General features: G+C 43.6%; 1 protein-coding gene across 1 annotated transcript in view; it reads right to left on the bottom strand.

Moving 5' to 3' along the window:
- The window catches only part of KIAA1549L (KIAA1549 like), a 262,753-nt gene that overhangs the window by 79,174 nt on the left and 166,473 nt on the right, over positions 1 to 17,106 (bottom strand). Inside the window, exons 11-12 of the mRNA XM_029915550.1 lie at positions 12,468 to 12,639; positions 2,278 to 2,441 (exon numbers count right to left, since the gene is read on the bottom strand). Of these exons, the coding sequence (XP_029771410.1) occupies positions 2,278 to 2,441; positions 12,468 to 12,639 (336 nt within the window). The remainder of the gene's footprint in view (positions 1 to 2,277; positions 2,442 to 12,467; positions 12,640 to 17,106) is intronic.

Raw genomic sequence — 17,106 nt, forward strand, 5'->3', positions numbered from 1 at the left:
GACCGCTACCTACAGAAGCCCAGCTGACACCCATGGTAACAGGGTCATGGCTATGGTACCTTGTCTCTGAAGAAGGCTACGGCTGTGCACGGCCTGGCCTTGGCTCCCAGCACAGCCACACTCAGCTCCTCTTAGCCTGTCAATTCTATCACTGAGTCTCAGCAGGGATCCCGGGGAATGTCCTCCGGACTGCAGCCTGCACCCTAAAGACGCAGTGACGTCCCTGGAGACCAGGAGACCACCCTCCCATGCTATGGACTGGTCACGAAGGCTAACTTTCTCATCCGCCTCTTCCCTTGGCATTAAGTGAATTCTGCTCACACACACGGGTTGTGAGATGTGACGCGGGCGGCTCTCTCCTCTCCAGCACTGCAGGGTCCCTGGGTTGCGAGGCAGAAGGACTGCGGTAAGAAAGGCAGTTCCACCCCGCTGGCTTCCTGTGATAAAGGAGCTTTTGCAAATCAAAGTGCGGAGCCCAGCATCACTGAGGGAGGAAACAGCCAGCGCCACCACACACAAGTGAATTCAGCCTGGTCCTGGAACATAAATTGGCTTGATTTTCAACATCAGCCGTGTATCTCTTCAAGCACAATTCACCAGGTAGGAACATAAAAGGGGCTATGAAAACCTACAAACACGAATCTCTTCCAGCTCCAAACGGCTTTCAAGCCGGAAGGTACGCTGAAATCCATGTGCTGCCTGGCTCACCTTGGCAAATTAATAAAACTTTGGCTTAATCTGTAACACAGAGTTGGCATTTACAAGCTCGGTATGGCATGTTTCGCATTCCTGGACTCGGCTGCAGTTAGATTCTGGTAATTATTGTTATGTCTGAAAGGCTCGGGTTGTAACTAAGCTAAGATAGAGATGAAAGACCCCTTCTCGGAACAGTTGTATTTGTCACCACTTGGGCAATTCCCGACACTGTGCTGTGTCTGGAAAGCGGGTGCCCTTTGTGTCAACAGAAACAGAACAACCTTCTTTGGAGTTTGGCTCTGTGGTAGACTGAGCATCTAATCAAACTGCAGCTTGCAACAGGTGAACTAGTGTAACAAACAATAAAATTCCACTGATTTCTTTCGCTCAAGCGAGATGTGATCATCTGGAAAGGACTAGGCATGTACGATTGCTGGCAAGGACCAACTCCACGACATGCATTCCAGCGGACTGAAATTCCTTTTGCTGCTACATTCCTGCACAGGTGGACAGAGCTCGGAAGTTCAGTGATGGAGCAGGCGTCTGTCTACCTGCCAAATCTCAGGGCTCAGGAACATGGAGAATGTGGAAGGAGCCCAAAGACACAGGTATGGGCCTGAGTCGCTCTTCTTGTTGCTAGTTATGTGACTTTGGACAAAGCCCCACAGCCTCTCTTTCCTTTGGGCTTCTCAACAGTAATATGAAAATAATAAAACCTGCCCTGACTATGACCTACCTTCTAGGGCTGTGGGATGAGCAGACAGAGTGACAGACCCAGAAGAACCCAGCCAATTGTAAGGCATTATCTAAATATCAGGTATTACAGATCACTGTATTTCCCTTGAGGGGACATCATGAAGGGGGTTATGTGACTGGACAGTTAGCACTGGGAGTTTCCTCATTCCACTGTCACCAGAGGCGTGGAGGCTGTGCAGGGTGGATGGGTTCCCGGCCAGGCTCCAGTCGGGCTACTGAACTGGTATGTGACCAGACTGTAGCTTGTTCGCCATGGAAGCTTTCAAAGACAAGTCACTCCAGTCAATGGAAGAAGGAAAATTCTGAGTCTAACATGCCCAGAAGAGCCCTGCATTAGAACCAAAAGACCTGGTTCTACCATCAGATCTGCTACTTACTAACTGTAGTTACTTCTCTGAAAAGGGAGGATGTCAGATTAGATAAACTCCATGGCCCTTTTCAGGTCTATCTAGCTCCTAAGGTTCTGTGCCTCAGTTTCCTCATCTGCAAAACAATGGCCTTTCCTTAAAGCACTGAGCTGCTGTATCTTAAGCCATTAGAAGTACTTACAGCTAAGGGGGAGATTTAGCTATCATGCCCTGATGACAAACATAAAGGGTGCACAATACTGGGAGTATCCTGAAAAACAATGAATTATACACTTAACAATGGTTACAACGGTAGCTTTTATGTTATGTATTATTTACTATAATTTTTTAAAAATCCGAATAAATAAAGGGTCTCCTTTAAGATGAGGGCTTGTTAGCATGTTTATGAAGGTACTTGCAATGGCTTAAAAGCCCAGAGAGAACAGGCAGGCAGAGCCCCTCCTCCCCACTTCCACACCTTTGCTCTCTGAGGCAGGTTCATCATGGTGTCTGGCTTGAAGTCGTTCTTGTTCTTCCGGCAGAGCACGGCAGTGATGATGATGATGATGACTGTGACCACAGCAATGGGTGCCAGCACTGCTGCGATGATCCACAGGTTGTTGGGTGGATTCTTCACCACGGCTGTGGGAAGAGCAGAGGGAGGCACATGACAAGGGGCACTGGGAGGGGGAGGGCAGACCCCACACCCTTGGTCCCCAAGTCATGAGATGTGAAGAGGGTTTGGGATCAGAAAGGCCCTTGCCTTGAGCAAGTTATTAGATCTCTGAGTCTCGATATAAGGCACCAGAGAGATGAGGTGTATGTGGAGCTTTGGTGTGGTCCCTGCTAGGTGCTCAGTAAACACCAGCCTATACTATTATTAAGAGAAAGAGGAAGATGAATTGGTATCAATTTTTCCCAAAGGGAATGTCCATGAATCCAAAGAGAAGAAAGAAGAAATCTGAAAGTCAGAGTTGGATTAGAGGTGGGAGGCAAAGGCCACAGATAGACTAAATATTGTAGTGAAGCCATCCTCCAAGTGAGCAATGAATAAACGTAGCTGAGTGGATGGATCTAACCCCCAAGGGCTGGCTGGGGAAGCTTGAAAATGCCTTGGTCTAAACAGAAGAATCAGGCTGTTCTCAAAGCAGAGTAAAAAGTATCCAAAGCTATTGTCAGCAGGGAGAATGTGTTATTAGAACAGTAGGTGCCTCTGTGGGAGTGGGGTTGGAATTAACTAACCTGCAAAGGGCAGCAGGGTGATGGTCATACTCTATATCAGGATAGGGGTTAGGGTCACGTAGGTGTATACATTTGTCGAAACTCATCAAATGGTATACTTATGATCTGTACATTTTATTCTGTGTAAATTTTACCTAAAACATCATAAACAAGTATTTAATTCTAGGCAATGATATGCATGCTGAAATGTTTAGGCTTAAAGTCTGCTGATGTTTGCAACTTACTTTGAAATGCATCAAGAAAAAACAAGATGGACTGAAGGACAGGAAGATACATATGTGATAATGAAAGCATAATAAAATGTTAATTGTGGAATCTAGGTAGTAGGAACATGGTGTTCACTGTACACTTCTTTCAACTTTTTGATATGTTGGGTTAGGAAGATGTAAGAAAAAAGAAAAAGCCCTTGACATGAAATGGATGAGTCTCTACTATGCTCACCGGTGGGGAAGCATGGAAGATACTTCGGTCCAATCAAAAAGACCATTATGTTCTTAGAACTAGAGGGAAGAAAACAGTAACCAAAACAATTGCCTAGAAAAATAATTGCTGGAAGGGAGTGGGTCTATAGGAAATCTGGAAAAGAGAGCCAAAGGACAGGCAAGCACTTGTCCATGTCAGAGGAATGTGCCCCAACGGGCAGACGCGGGTAATCCAGCTGGGACAGGTCTATCGTGGTAACAAGAAGGCTGCAACTGGCTGTTTCAGGTTATGATACTGTCCATTAATCCCATCCAAGTTCTCGGTTCTCCTATACCTTAGATGATCTCACAGGCGCTTTAAATACTATCTGTGTTCATGTACAGATCTCCAACCAGGACCACTACCCTGAGCTCTGGATTCCTACATCCGACTGCCACTCATGCCCCCAATTGGGTACTTAAGAAGTATCTCAAATTTATCATGTTAAGAACCCAACTCTCAATTTCACCCCAGACCCATTCTTCCTGTGATAGTCTCCAACCCAATAAATTGCAACTCCTTCCTTCCAGTTGCTCAGGCCAATAACTTTGCCACCAATGTTGACCTTTCCCTTTTATTCTTACCCAACTTCCTATTCATTGGCAAACCCTGCCATCTCCATTTTCCAAATAAATCCAAAATCTGTTCACTTCTTTCTTTTTTTACTTTTTTAAAAATGTTTTATTTATTCCTGATACAGAGGGAAACAGAGCATGAGAAGGGGAGGGGCAGAGAGAAAAGGAGACACAGAACCGGAAGCAGGCTCCAGGCTCTGAGCTGTCAGCACAGAGCCTGACGCAGGGCTCGAACCCACAAACATGAGATCTGACCTGAGCCAAAGTTGGAGGCTTAATCGACTGAGCCACCCAGGCGCCCCTCTTCACTTCTTTCTATTGCTGCACCCACTGTGGTCCAACCTACCAACATCTCTCATTTGAATTACTGCAATGGCTTCCTGCCTTGTCCTTTGTCCTCTATAGTCTATTTGCAACACAACAGCTGACGTTTCTAATTAATCCTTTAGAAACTCAGATCACAGAGCACTCCTCTGCTCAAAACCTCCCAAAGGCTCCCACTGCCCTCAGAGTAAGGGCCAGCATCCTTATAATTTCTAGAAGACTCTGAGTGATCCTCTTCTCCAGCCACCCTGGTTACTTCTCTGACCTAACAGCCCACTGCCCTTCCCTTAACTCACTCTCCTCCAGCCTACCAGCCTCCGATTGTTCCTCCAACCTGCTGGACATGCTCCTCTCTCAGGGCCTTGGCACCAGTCTATCCCTCCACCTAGAATGCCCTTCACCTAGACATCCATGGCTCCCTCCCGCACTTCTTTCAGGGATCTAAACAAGTGTCACTGTATCTATTCTCTGTCAGATAGCAATCCCTGATCCTGGCATCCTACATCTCCCTCATCCTACTTAATTTCTCTAAAGCAGGGCCTCTCAAACTTTAACGTGCATACTAATTGCCTGGAAATCTTGTTCAAATGTCCAATTCTGATTCTGTAAATTGGGGTGAGGCCTGAGATTCTGCCTTTCTAACAAGCTCCTGGGTGGTGCTCATGCAGCAGGCCCCCCAGGCCCCACCTGGAACGGTAAGGCTCTAAAGCATGCATTACCATCTGACATGATACATATGTATTTGCTCATCATCTGTCTCTGCTCCTCCATGAAAATGTACATGCCAAGAGGGCAGGGAGGCTTTTTGTTTCTTGTTCACTGCTATACTCCCAGGGCCTAGAACACGGCTTTGTACATAGTAGGTGCTCAATTAAAAGCCGAATGAATGTACAAATGGACTACCATTTTCCCTGTTGCAACTTGGCTCCCCATATAGGTTTTCATTGGCAAACAATAACGGCCAGTTAAAGGAGAATTCCAACCTCTTTGGTAGTTCTGGTCTATATTTTGAATTAATATACTACCAATCTGGTTTATATATCAATCCCTTATAAGTCTGATTAGCATAAGTCAGTCTTCCAGATCCTGTTGAACTCTGAGGACTACTAGACCCACAAAGCTGAGGACAAGGCTCTGGAATAATTTAGAGACCCTATTGGTAAGTGCTACATGCTAAGTCAGCTGGTCTTTCTCTCTGACTTCAAACACCCTCTCTGACTTTAGCTGGTACCTTATTAGCCAAGATCTGCCTCTCATCAAGCAGCATGAGGATCTGGAATTCTGTTAGTATACAAAAGATCTCTTTTCCATAGTTTTTTTTTAATCAATTGGCAATTAATCACATTATTAACTTCTGAAAACAGCTCTTTAGATAATGTGCTTCTGTTGACATCAAACATTTAATTGCTACTGCTTTTAGTAATTTGGTATTTATATGTGACTTTTATGCCACTAACATTTTTTAAAGTTTAAGGGTTTCTATGAAAAATAACAGTATGCCTCTTTTTGCTATGCTATTCTATCCTGATGAAGAAAAATGTATAGTGTATCAGAACATAATACCCTAAATAAATATTTAATTAGCAAGAGTTAATATTTACATGTGTTCTGCTCTTACTTGGCTTTATTGTTTTGGTGTATATGTATGTTCCTTCTTGGTGCAGCATAAGAAATCCTTTCACCTCTATTTAAATGGAAAGAGAACAGATTTATTTTATGTACATTAGTAAACTCCTTTAATGGTCAAAGAGATAGTAAAGTTAGGTCAACTGAAACCACTCAAATCCAATGTATTCATTGACATAGTGATCTAAAACTACAACGTCATGTACAGAAGAGGCATGAATGGTTATTTAATTTGCAAGAACATCGATAGAGAAAGGATAAGGAGGGGGGCATGTTCTGAGCTTCTGCTGTGCATTAGGCACTGGGATAGGCTCTCTGTCCAGGTGCTATTCTTATCTCAATTTGCAGGTAAGAAAACAGTCTTGGGGAGGTTAGACAGTTTTAGGAAAAGTCATCTCTCTGAAATACACAGTTTGTCAGTTCTACGTTAACACATGTGCATGGAGATGGTGTGTGTGTGTGTGTGTGTGTGTGTGTGTGTGTGTGCGCGCGCACAGGGGAGGGTCTAGCCCAGGGCCCAGCCACTGGGGAGCACTCAGTCCGTGTCAGTCTCCTGCCCAACACTCCTGTGGCTCTCACTGCACTCAGGGTGCAGCCCTTGGGGCTCTAGTACTTGCGACCCCTCACCTGTACCCTGACCTCTTAGCTGCTACTCTCTTCCATCAGGGACACCTTTGCGGGGTCTCAAACCCTCCACCCTCTGCCTGGAACCTCATCCCTAGGTAACCTCAGGTAGTCACTCACTGATCTTCTTCTTAACCCCCCAAACATTTAAAATCATGACCATAAAGGGCACTTGGGTGCCTCAGTTGACTGAGTCTCCAACTCCTGGTTTCAGGTCAGGTCATGATCATGAAGTTCATGAGATCAAGCCCCACGTCAGGCTCTGTGCTGGCAGCCAGGGATTCTTTCTCCTGCTCTCTCAAAATAGATAAATAAATAAACTTAAATAAAATAAAATCGTAACCTTCCTTGATAGTCCCTTGATACTCCCTGGCCTTCCCTGCTTATTTTTTCTCCATGGCACGTATTAGCATCTAACACATTACCTATTTTGCTTACTTGATCTGCCACTCAGGAATGTAAGCTCCATGTGGACAGGGGATTTATCTCCTTCATTCACTGCTTTATCTCTGGTTCTAGGAGAGTGCCAGACACATAACAGGTGCTAAATAATATTTGTCGAAAGAATGAATGAACACAAATTCCATTCACCTAAGGAAGTCTCTCACTTTCTTAAAGTGACATTATTTGAAATAATGGCTGACGGCCATGTAAGGTATACCAAGTCCCACTCCGGTAGCTTCAGTGTGGGGAGAATTTTCCCTACTCCACCAGCTGGGTCACTGCTCTGAATGGTCCCTCACTCCAGAACCTGCCAACGGAGCGGATGAAAGCCCCCGTCGGAAATGCGGCCGCCCCTTAGCAGTCATTGCTGTCCCATTACTCAGAGGTGATGTGGGTCAAGGGGGCAGTGTGTGCTCCATTACAGGGCATTGCACACAGGGCACTGCACACTGGCCCCAGTGATTTAGAAGATGCTGGAACCCATAGAACGTTAACACTCTCCCTTCAGAGGGACAAGCTGTTCGTTCAACACAGTGACTCTCCATGTAAGGTGCTGATCCCAGATTCACATAGCAGGCTGACTTCAAAACTACTAAGGGAAAATGAGATTTAAGACATCTTTGTTTCTCTTCTTCTCCATTGGTCTTAGCTTCCTCCTCATCTGATCCTGAGCATGGAGGCATTTCCTAGGGTCCGTCCTCCAGCTCTGCACCCTCCTTGAATTTCCTCTGGGAATTTATTTCTAAGCTGTATCTACAACATTCTCAAAACCTATAGTGTTAACTTTACAGTCTCTCCTGAGATCTAGCCTTGACCTCCCACGACTTTCCCAGACTCCACCCCTGATGTCCCAACAACACCCTCTCCATAGCCCATGACACGATATCTGAATAGCAGCCCTTAATGTCTCATCACCTTAACCTCAGTGCAGCCCTAAGTGAATCAATTACCTTCTTCCTTCCAAAATGGCTTTCCTCTCCAGTCCCCTTCCTATTTTCATTACTAGCACACTTTGCTCTGAATTATATGGGTTCCTAATCTTCAAGTTGCCCTTCCTTCTTCAGTCCCTCTCTCCTTCAGTCCTTTGCCCTTATAGTTGACCCACAAGACATTATTCAGTGGACCACTTACTAAGCACACAGTAGGTGACCCAGGAATGTACTAAGCCCCTTACATGCAATAATTATCTTGTTTCATCCTCCAAATAGCTCTGTAAGGTCAGGGTTTTTATATTCCCATTTTACAGATGAGGAAAATGAAGGTTAGAGAGGGTCTTTTTTTTTTTTTTCTTGTCCTGGAGCTCCACAGCTAGATAGTGAAAGTGCAGAGGCATGAATCCAGGTCTGTCGTGTTGCAAAGACTCTGCCCTCAAGTGCTCGGCTGTGGTGTCTTCAACCACATGCCTCGCCCAGGACCTGGCAGAGACATTTAGCAAAGGTTAGTCCTTGGCTCTCATAAGAACAGAGCCAGGCAGTAGCTGGGGCTGGATGTTTAGAGATGAATGAGATGTGGTACCTGCTTTCAGGGAGCTCATGAGGGACAGAGGGTGAAAACAACTCGTTGGCCCCACATGATGAAGGCAGTGCAAGCGTCTGGCACTAAGGAAGATGGGGTCATGGGTGACTTCAGGGGACCAGAGAACGCGAAGAACAAATCCTCCTGTATGGCAGATGCATGAGGTAGGAAGGAGAGAAGAATGGGCAGTATGATTGGAACAGGAGCCCAGAGAGCAGGTTGTGAAGAGACCTGAACATTTGTTAAGTACTTGTTGTGAAGGGCTTGGAAGATCCACTTTAAAAACTTCAGATTTTATTCTGTGAACAATAGAGAGCTACCAATTTATTTTTTTAATGGAGTAGATTTGAGATCAAAATTGGTGTATTAGGATGACTCTAATTACATTATGGACAGGACATTAATGACAGAGTGTCTGAGGCTGAGTCATTTGGAAAGGACCAGCAAAGCCCAAGAAAAGACAACAGTGAAATGGAGAAAAGGAAACACATTGATCTGTGAGTTATTAGACAGGAACAGAGAGGACCAAGTGGCCGTGAAGGCAACAGAGAAGTCTGTTGAGGGATTGCCGCTTTGCAGGCAGGCGTAGTCACCCCCAGACTCTCATTTCCAAAAACCTCTATGCATCTTCTAGTCTGATATAAACTTTCTCTCCTGCCCATGCTCTCAGACTTTCCACCATTTCCCATCAACCACCGTGGGCAAAGTCCCCATGCCTCAACCCTTCCTCCTGACGCTCCATTCACTTTTTGCTCTAAATAAAGCCAGCTCCCCTTCCCAAGTACCACAAGGCCTGGATTAGAAGTGAGAAGGTCACAGGACTGATAAGTTAGCACTGAGGATGGATTTGGGACAGGAGAGGTGGTGAAGAAGAAGAGACAATGAATCGAGTTTAAATCTCCTGTGAATTATGGGGAACGGCTGGGGGTCTGGAGGAGACTGCAGTGAGGGGGGGGGCAGATTCGAAAGATCTGGGATTTTGAGAGACTAGAAGGAATGGTTTGGACATAGCAGTGAAGCCTGATGAGGGAAGATTTCTCTAATCAGTTCGCAGGTTCTCATTGGGTACTGTTGCACCCTTGCTCAACACCCCCCATACAGCCTCAGCCTCACCTGCCAACCTCACCTCATTCTATCCCAAGGGAGCAGAAACAATCACAGAAAATGTTCTCAGGCTTCATTACTGAATGGCTACCTGATTGTCACCCACACCTTGGACTCTGCTTCCCCTCCCAGTGCAACAGGATGAGTTGTCCCTGCCCCTCACTGGGTCTGACCCCTCCACCTGTGTCACCCACCTTGTCCACTTAAGGACTTCACTCCAATACAGTTCTTGTCTCTCTCTTCTGCGTTGTCTATTTCTCCTTCTCTGCTACAGTAACATATCAATATCCAGCTATACCCCAGTCTCTCCCATGTGCCTTTCCAGCACCTGCACCATTCATTTCTCCCCTTTGCTGTCACTACCTCCACACCCCCATCCTCCCCTCAATCCACTCTAGCTAAGTATCTCCACCACCTCTGCCTGGAAACCACTTCTGCTGAGGTCACCAACAATCTCTGCCTTACCAAATCAAGTTAATCTCTGTCCTTATAGTATACTCTCTCTCAAGAATAGAAGTTGACACAGCAGCTCACTTCCTTCCAGCATATTCCTTTCTTTGCTTATATCTGGAACCTACTGTCGCCTGGGCTTCCTCCTATCTCCCTGGCTACTCCTTCTCAGTGTCCTTTGCTGGCCCTCGCTCTTTTCTCATGTGGATTACCCAGCGATACTCATGACACATCTGGTGAATCTCACCTGCTCCCTTAGTTCCGTCACCTGTGTCCATGAATCTGGGGTTCTAGCTCCTGAGCTCTGCATAGAGGTCTGATAGATATCTCAGACCTAACATGTCCAAACCAAACTCTCTCAATTCCACCTTCCCACTCTTGCTCTAGCCCCTGTAAACTTTTTCTCCTACATCTTCTGCATCTTGACAAATGACACCACAACCAGCACTCAAGCAAACATGTAGGAGTCACCCTTGGTTCCTCTGACCCTGACCTCCTCCTGCCACACGCAGAATCCATTGTCTTGCCCCATCAGCAATGTCCCTCTAAATAGGGCAAATCCATACATTTGCCTGGTCTCTATCTCTAACACCTTCACCTCTCGCCTGGGCACCTGCCATGATTTTCACTCCTGTCCTCTAAAACTTTTTCTCTACCTGGAGAGGGAGAAAGAGTGGAAATGGAAACTTGGAGGACACACATAAAAAGGCTGCAGCAAAACCAGGGAAGCAAGTAACTGACCTGACCAGAGATGGGGACAGGGCCCACAGAAAGGGAAGGAGGGAGGAACAAAAGAAGAGAATCTGGCCTTAAAATGTCATTTCAAAGATGAGATTGCACAGGGTGACCATTGTTTCTAGGCAAAGGTATATCTGGGAGAATCCATTGGCCAAGGAGAAGTGACTCTGTATTGACATGAAAGCCACACTCACTGCAGATGAAGGCAAGAGATGAGCAGAAGAGGGAAACCATGAGTCAGGTGTCAGGTTTTTAAAAAGCATGGACACCAACTAGGAAATCAACAGGAGATGACTGTCCATGCCCGGATGCTCAGTGGGCTACAAATCTAAAATGTCTACCACCTGATCTCTTATCCTCATCACCGCCCCCCTCCTCGTTTTCTGTACAGACCTTGTTTGGGTCCCCAGTACCTGGACCACCATAGAGCCTCCTCACTGTCCTGCTGCTTTATCTTGGACACTGCTGACAGGTTATCCTCCCTTAGTACCAAGTAGTTATAATGACACTACTTCCCCACAAAGAAATCCTCAGTAGCTCTCCACAGCCCACTGTATTAAGCACAATCTCCTTCTCCTGCCATCCAAAGCCCCAGTCTCCCAAGCAAAAAATCATTCGGAGCTCATCAACTCTTCCTCACATGTCTGCTCTCCAGGCAACTCCAACCTTTTGTTGTTTAAGCATGTGTGGCACTTTTCGCCTCCCTTCCTTTTCTCATGTTGCTCTGTCTTTCGGGAATATACACCTTTCCTCTCCTCCTGCTGGAATCTTAGCATATGATACAGTCGAGAACACACCTTTGAAGTCAGATAGATACAGATTCATATCCTGGTGATCCAAGTGCCGGTTCTGTGATATTGAGCAAGTTAGTTAACGTTCCTGAGCCTAGGTTTCCTCATCTGGAATTTGGAGCTGAATAAAGTTGCCCCAAAGAGAGGAGAAAGTGAGAAAATCCATGTAAGGCAACAAGCATAGTACCTGCCATGGAAAAGGCAACTATTATTCTTAATACCCTTTTTCTGTTCGTTCTTTCTGGACGGCCCCTCAGAGCAAACTGTCCCTCTGCTGAGCCCCGGATCACTCTGCCTCCTCACTGCACTTACCTACTTTCTGCTACTTTATATCTGCATTAACTCCTTCTCTGCTCCTTAAAGGCAGTGGCCAGGACTTGCCCACTTCTATATTTCTGCCAGCACTGAGAACAGTTCATGCAGGGCTCTATAAATGCTTACCGAATCAAATTATCTTTAATTCCCCAGCAGATAATATAATCCCAGCCATGGTGATTTTTCTAGCTGTGCACAGGACTACGGTGAGGAGGAAGAGTGGGTAGGACTAGGGGCAGAGCAATATCATTATCATCATCCTAGTATCCAAAACATATCCTTTCCCCAAAACCTACTGCTTCAAACCACACAGGAAATAGCTGACTGATTTAAGAACCTTCTGGAACACAAAATATGTTTAGTTCTGGGTCTATTAATATAAGTTTGGGGAATCACTTTAATTTGCAGGAAACATTTAATGGCGTTAAAAATAATGAATGGAAAAACTATCCCCTTACGGTCAGCTTGCAGAAGGACAACATGATGCAGGGTCAAAGCCATCCTTTGGGAGTCAATGGTGCTCAGGATCTTGGCAGCTGCGGTCCCCAGCAATGGCTTCCCGTTGTACAAGGTGTAGTAAGTCAGCTCCGCCGGGTCCTTGGGTCCCGGCACCCGTTGCATCTTTACCATCTTTCAGAAAAAGAGAGGCCATGTTTACAGGGCATCTTGCACCTACTCTGCAATCACCTGGGCAGTCAGCACGCTCTCTCCCGATTGCTGAAGCCTTCTGTGCCTAACTGGACCCACAACATATTTTTTAGAGCTCAACCTTTGTGTACCACCCCATCACCTGCATCCCAAGAAGTGCTGCTATTGCCGGTAGGGGAGAGAGGGAGGAGAAAAAGGTTCTGAAAACACGAACATCTGGAAAGAACAGCTTGAGACTGAAGAAGAAAACGCTGAAATGGTGATGTCTTCCAGCCTCCAGAGGACTCTGGCCTCATTTGAAAATAGGCCTGCACATTAATTCAGGGCATGTTAGGTTATTCTCAAACAAGATTTTTAATTTCAAACTCCTACAATTGCCAGAGAGGAAAAAAAATGAACTTATATGTCTGCAATTCAAAAGATCTCTGACAAAAGCAGTACTTGGAAACTCAAAGTTCTTTTTCTAAAATAACCTTTGTTGCTTTTTCTCTCTGGACAAATTATACATATTCACTATAGAAGTATGAAAATACAGAAAGCCATCAAGAAAGGAAATAAAATAAAAACAATTTCCAATCCCTCTACCACAAGCTAATCACTATTATCTTGGAGCATTTGATTCTATTCATTATTTTGCATTTTATTTAGCATTTTACAAAGTTATTGATCACACTCTCTATCTAGAATCATACACCGCTATTTTTACTTGCATCCTGAAATGACTTTAAATATAACAAATGCATAAATGTTAATATCTATATAGCATTCCGACTCACACCTCATAAACTTATTTAGCAAATCACTTATTATTAAACACTTAAATTATTATTCATTTTTTAGTACTGTAGCTAATTGATTATCATTATAAATACATAAAACATAAAATTTTAAACATAATGTTCTGTCATATGCATGCCTCATAAATTCAACAAACACTTCATTTTTGAATGGTTACTTTGTTATCAAGTTTTCGCGACTATAATTAACAACTGATAAACATAGTATAGTATAGGATAGTATAGTACTTTCCAAAGTGTATATTACAGATTATGAGCTTCATAGGATATTAAAAGGTATGACAGAAATATTTACAGCACTATTGGTTACAAGAGCAAAACCCTGAAAATTCAGAAGTCACTAACAGTAGAAGGGATTAATGAGTTATAGATAGTCACACAATGAAATATTATAGAGTAGTATAAATAAATTATGGCTATTTGTATCAGTATGGGAGATTACAAAAACCTGATAGTGAGCAAAAGAAACAAATCACTGAATGTAAAATTCAAAACCAAGCAAAACCAAATGATGTAACATTTAGGGATACACACATGGATGGTAAAATCTATACAGAAAATACAGGCATGACTTAAAACAAAATTCAGAAGCACACTCAGCTCTGATAGAAAGGCAAGGAGTATGCATAATCAGAGAAGACACATAAAAGATTTCTGGGGTAAGATAAGGGTAATGTTCTTTTGGTTGTGACTTCTTTTTATTAATGTTCCTTATTAAAGTCTACATGTCTTTATACTCCTTTGTATGGATGCACACATAACAATTAAAAATAAGTACTATTACAGCCCAATAAAAATTGGGTTTAAAAAAATTTGACCAGATACTTCACAAAGGAAGATATCTGAATTGTCAATAAGCATATACTAAATACTCAATGGAGGAAAAAGTAAAACTATAAGGCACTGCTGTCACCCAGCATAATGACTGAAATAAGGAGGGCTGACAATACCAAGTGTTGATGAGTGTGTGGAGTAACTGGAACTACATCTGGATGGTGGGAGTGTAAAATGGTAAACTGTGAGAAAAGGTCTGGCAGTTTGTCACACAGCTAACATATACTAACCCTGTGAACCAGAAACTCCACTCCTACATACTCAAGAGAAATGAAATATATGGCCACAGAAAGCCTTGTAGAAGAATGAGCCTAGCAGCTTTGTTTAAAGTAGCTGAAAACTGGAAAAATTATGGATGTCCACTAACAGAAGAGTGGGTAAATAAACTTTAGTATATTCATACAAAGGAATATTATTCAGCAATAAAAAGGAATAAGCTCCTGGATAACACAACATGATAAGCCCAAGAAACACTACAGAGGGTCAAAAAAGCTTTATATAAAAGAATATACTTCCATTTACATAAAGCTCTACAATAGTCCAAACTGATCTATGCTATGGATATGAACATATGTTATCAAATATAAAATAGTAACATAGCACACTGTTAGTTGTAGAACCTAGATGGTGAATTCATTGGTGTTCACTATATAACTTTTTCAACTTTCTGTGGGCCTAAAAATATTCATCATAAAATGTCAGATAAAGACAGATATTACTAAAAACAAGGGTCTTATCAGCATTTAAATTTACAAACCACTATGCTGACCAAAATTAAGGAATTTCTTTAGGACAGGTCTTTCTAGAGTCTTTGGTATGCCAATAGGCCTTGAGAATCTTCAAGAAGGGGCCTTGTCCAAATTGATGTGGCCACAGAGCCTCTTTGCCCCAGGGTAGCTTAGAGGATCATTTTTCTGGATGCTCTCAGAGAAACACTGCTCTCACCTTCTGGTCTTTGTGTTCACCTCTATTCTCCTCAAAATGAATTTCCAGGAGAAAGTTTGTGACCATCCAAGAGGTTCTTGTCTAAATTGCTCCCTGGCTCTCCACAAAGGTCATGTCCACTCACTGGGTTTGAAAGTGCCCATTTCACTGCATCCTCACCAACAATGGATAGTACCATCATAAATCTTTGGAAGATGAAAATGATATCTTGTGGTGGTTAAAACTTGTATTATTCTGATGACAAATGGAGTTAAACATTAAAAAATGTTTATTGGTCACATGTATTTCTTCTTCAGACTCAATTTTTCAGATACATTCACTAGAGAAACATCTTTAAATTCTAGACATACAAGTTTCCATCTTCATGAAGGTGGCTCATCTTTTAAAATTATTTGAGCCCAGAAAAGGCCTCTGGGTAGAAGAATGATGTGAGCTACATAAGAGCAAATTTTATTTGGGAAACTTGGCCAGAGCATTCCTGTCCCTCATGGGAGAGGAGGTAAGGATACGGTTAATATAACCAGGCAGAAGGTAAATGGGCATTCAAATATTTAATAACTTTACTCAATTTCAATTTTAATTTTATAGCAAATTCTTCTTACCAAGATTTCTCCAAGAGTTATGTTAAGAAGGTGATCTACGGCCTCTATAAATTAGGGATTTGCAGAAATAAATCCCTACTCACTTCACTCAGAGTTTTCAGGCAGCTACGGGGCCAATCACACTGAGTACTCAGAAGAAATGAGGAAAGGGTATCTCGGTGGGCTCTTTTAGAAATGTAGAATGGGTGAGGTTTCTTAGGTTTACAAAAAACCCCAGGATTATAGGGTCGTTCTTTCTCCCCCTTCAGCTGAGGCAAATCCCATTTCACTGTCTGAGTCCCAACGACTTGCTTCCTGTTATTTGGAGAAGTCTGAATTATAGGGCTCACACGGACCCCAGAGAGGGTAAATCATAAACCCAGCACAAGAAATAAGCTATCATTTTACCTGGTCACAGGCTGTCACAGACCACAAAGACTTAGAATGAAAGCAGCATCTAAGAGGACAAGGGGCCAAATTCACCAACTGTGACGGGAGGACCTGATGTCTCCCTTCAGGGACGTTACTTGACTCAGGCAAGGAAGTGTGGTCCAGAAAACGAGTTATTTGTTCTTTCAAAATTGCCCGAGGACACGATCTACAGACAGATTGGAATGATGTCTGTAATTCTCTATAAAACGCTTCCTCTCTTAGACATGGTGATATCAAGCATGTGTGTTTGGGTTAGGTCACACCCTAGATGTGTCAACTGCCAATCACGAGTTGACACTCTAGGGGCAGTCTGCTCAATTCCAATTAGGAAGCCCACACTCCGAAGGCACCCACCAAGAGCACTTGTGTACTCTGAAATCTTGCCCAACAGAGCTTTGTTAATTAGTTATAGCTAACAAGATGTTAACATATAGCTAACAAATGTTAGCAATGCATTCTCAGTTTTGGTGAAATTAGCGGTATACAAGATGTGTGGAATGGTTAGAATGCCAGAGATGGTTCCCATTCTTGATCGAATTGAATAAAGAATCTAAAGAAGTTTGGAGCTCCTACTTTGGGGAAGGCCATGTGTCTGTAGGGCTCCCTCTGAGGCAGACTCTGAGAAGAGCTGAATGTTTGTAAAAGGATTATTTGGGAAGTGCAAGGAACTGACAGGAGGGTGCAGAGGTGATTCAGGGGGTGGAAGGAAACTAGTGAGAGGTACATTATTAATCTAGTTACCACAGTGGGTAGTTAAAGCTTAATTCTATGGGACATCACTGGCAATGACTGAAAACATACATTTCAGAATTCCCCTCGTGACAAAGCAAGAGAGCTCCTGTATTCACACCCCCACCATT

This window comes from Suricata suricatta, chromosome 11 (assembly GCF_006229205.1).
Source record: "Suricata suricatta isolate VVHF042 chromosome 11, meerkat_22Aug2017_6uvM2_HiC, whole genome shotgun sequence".
Classification (NCBI taxonomy): domain Eukaryota; kingdom Metazoa; phylum Chordata; class Mammalia; order Carnivora; family Herpestidae; genus Suricata; species Suricata suricatta.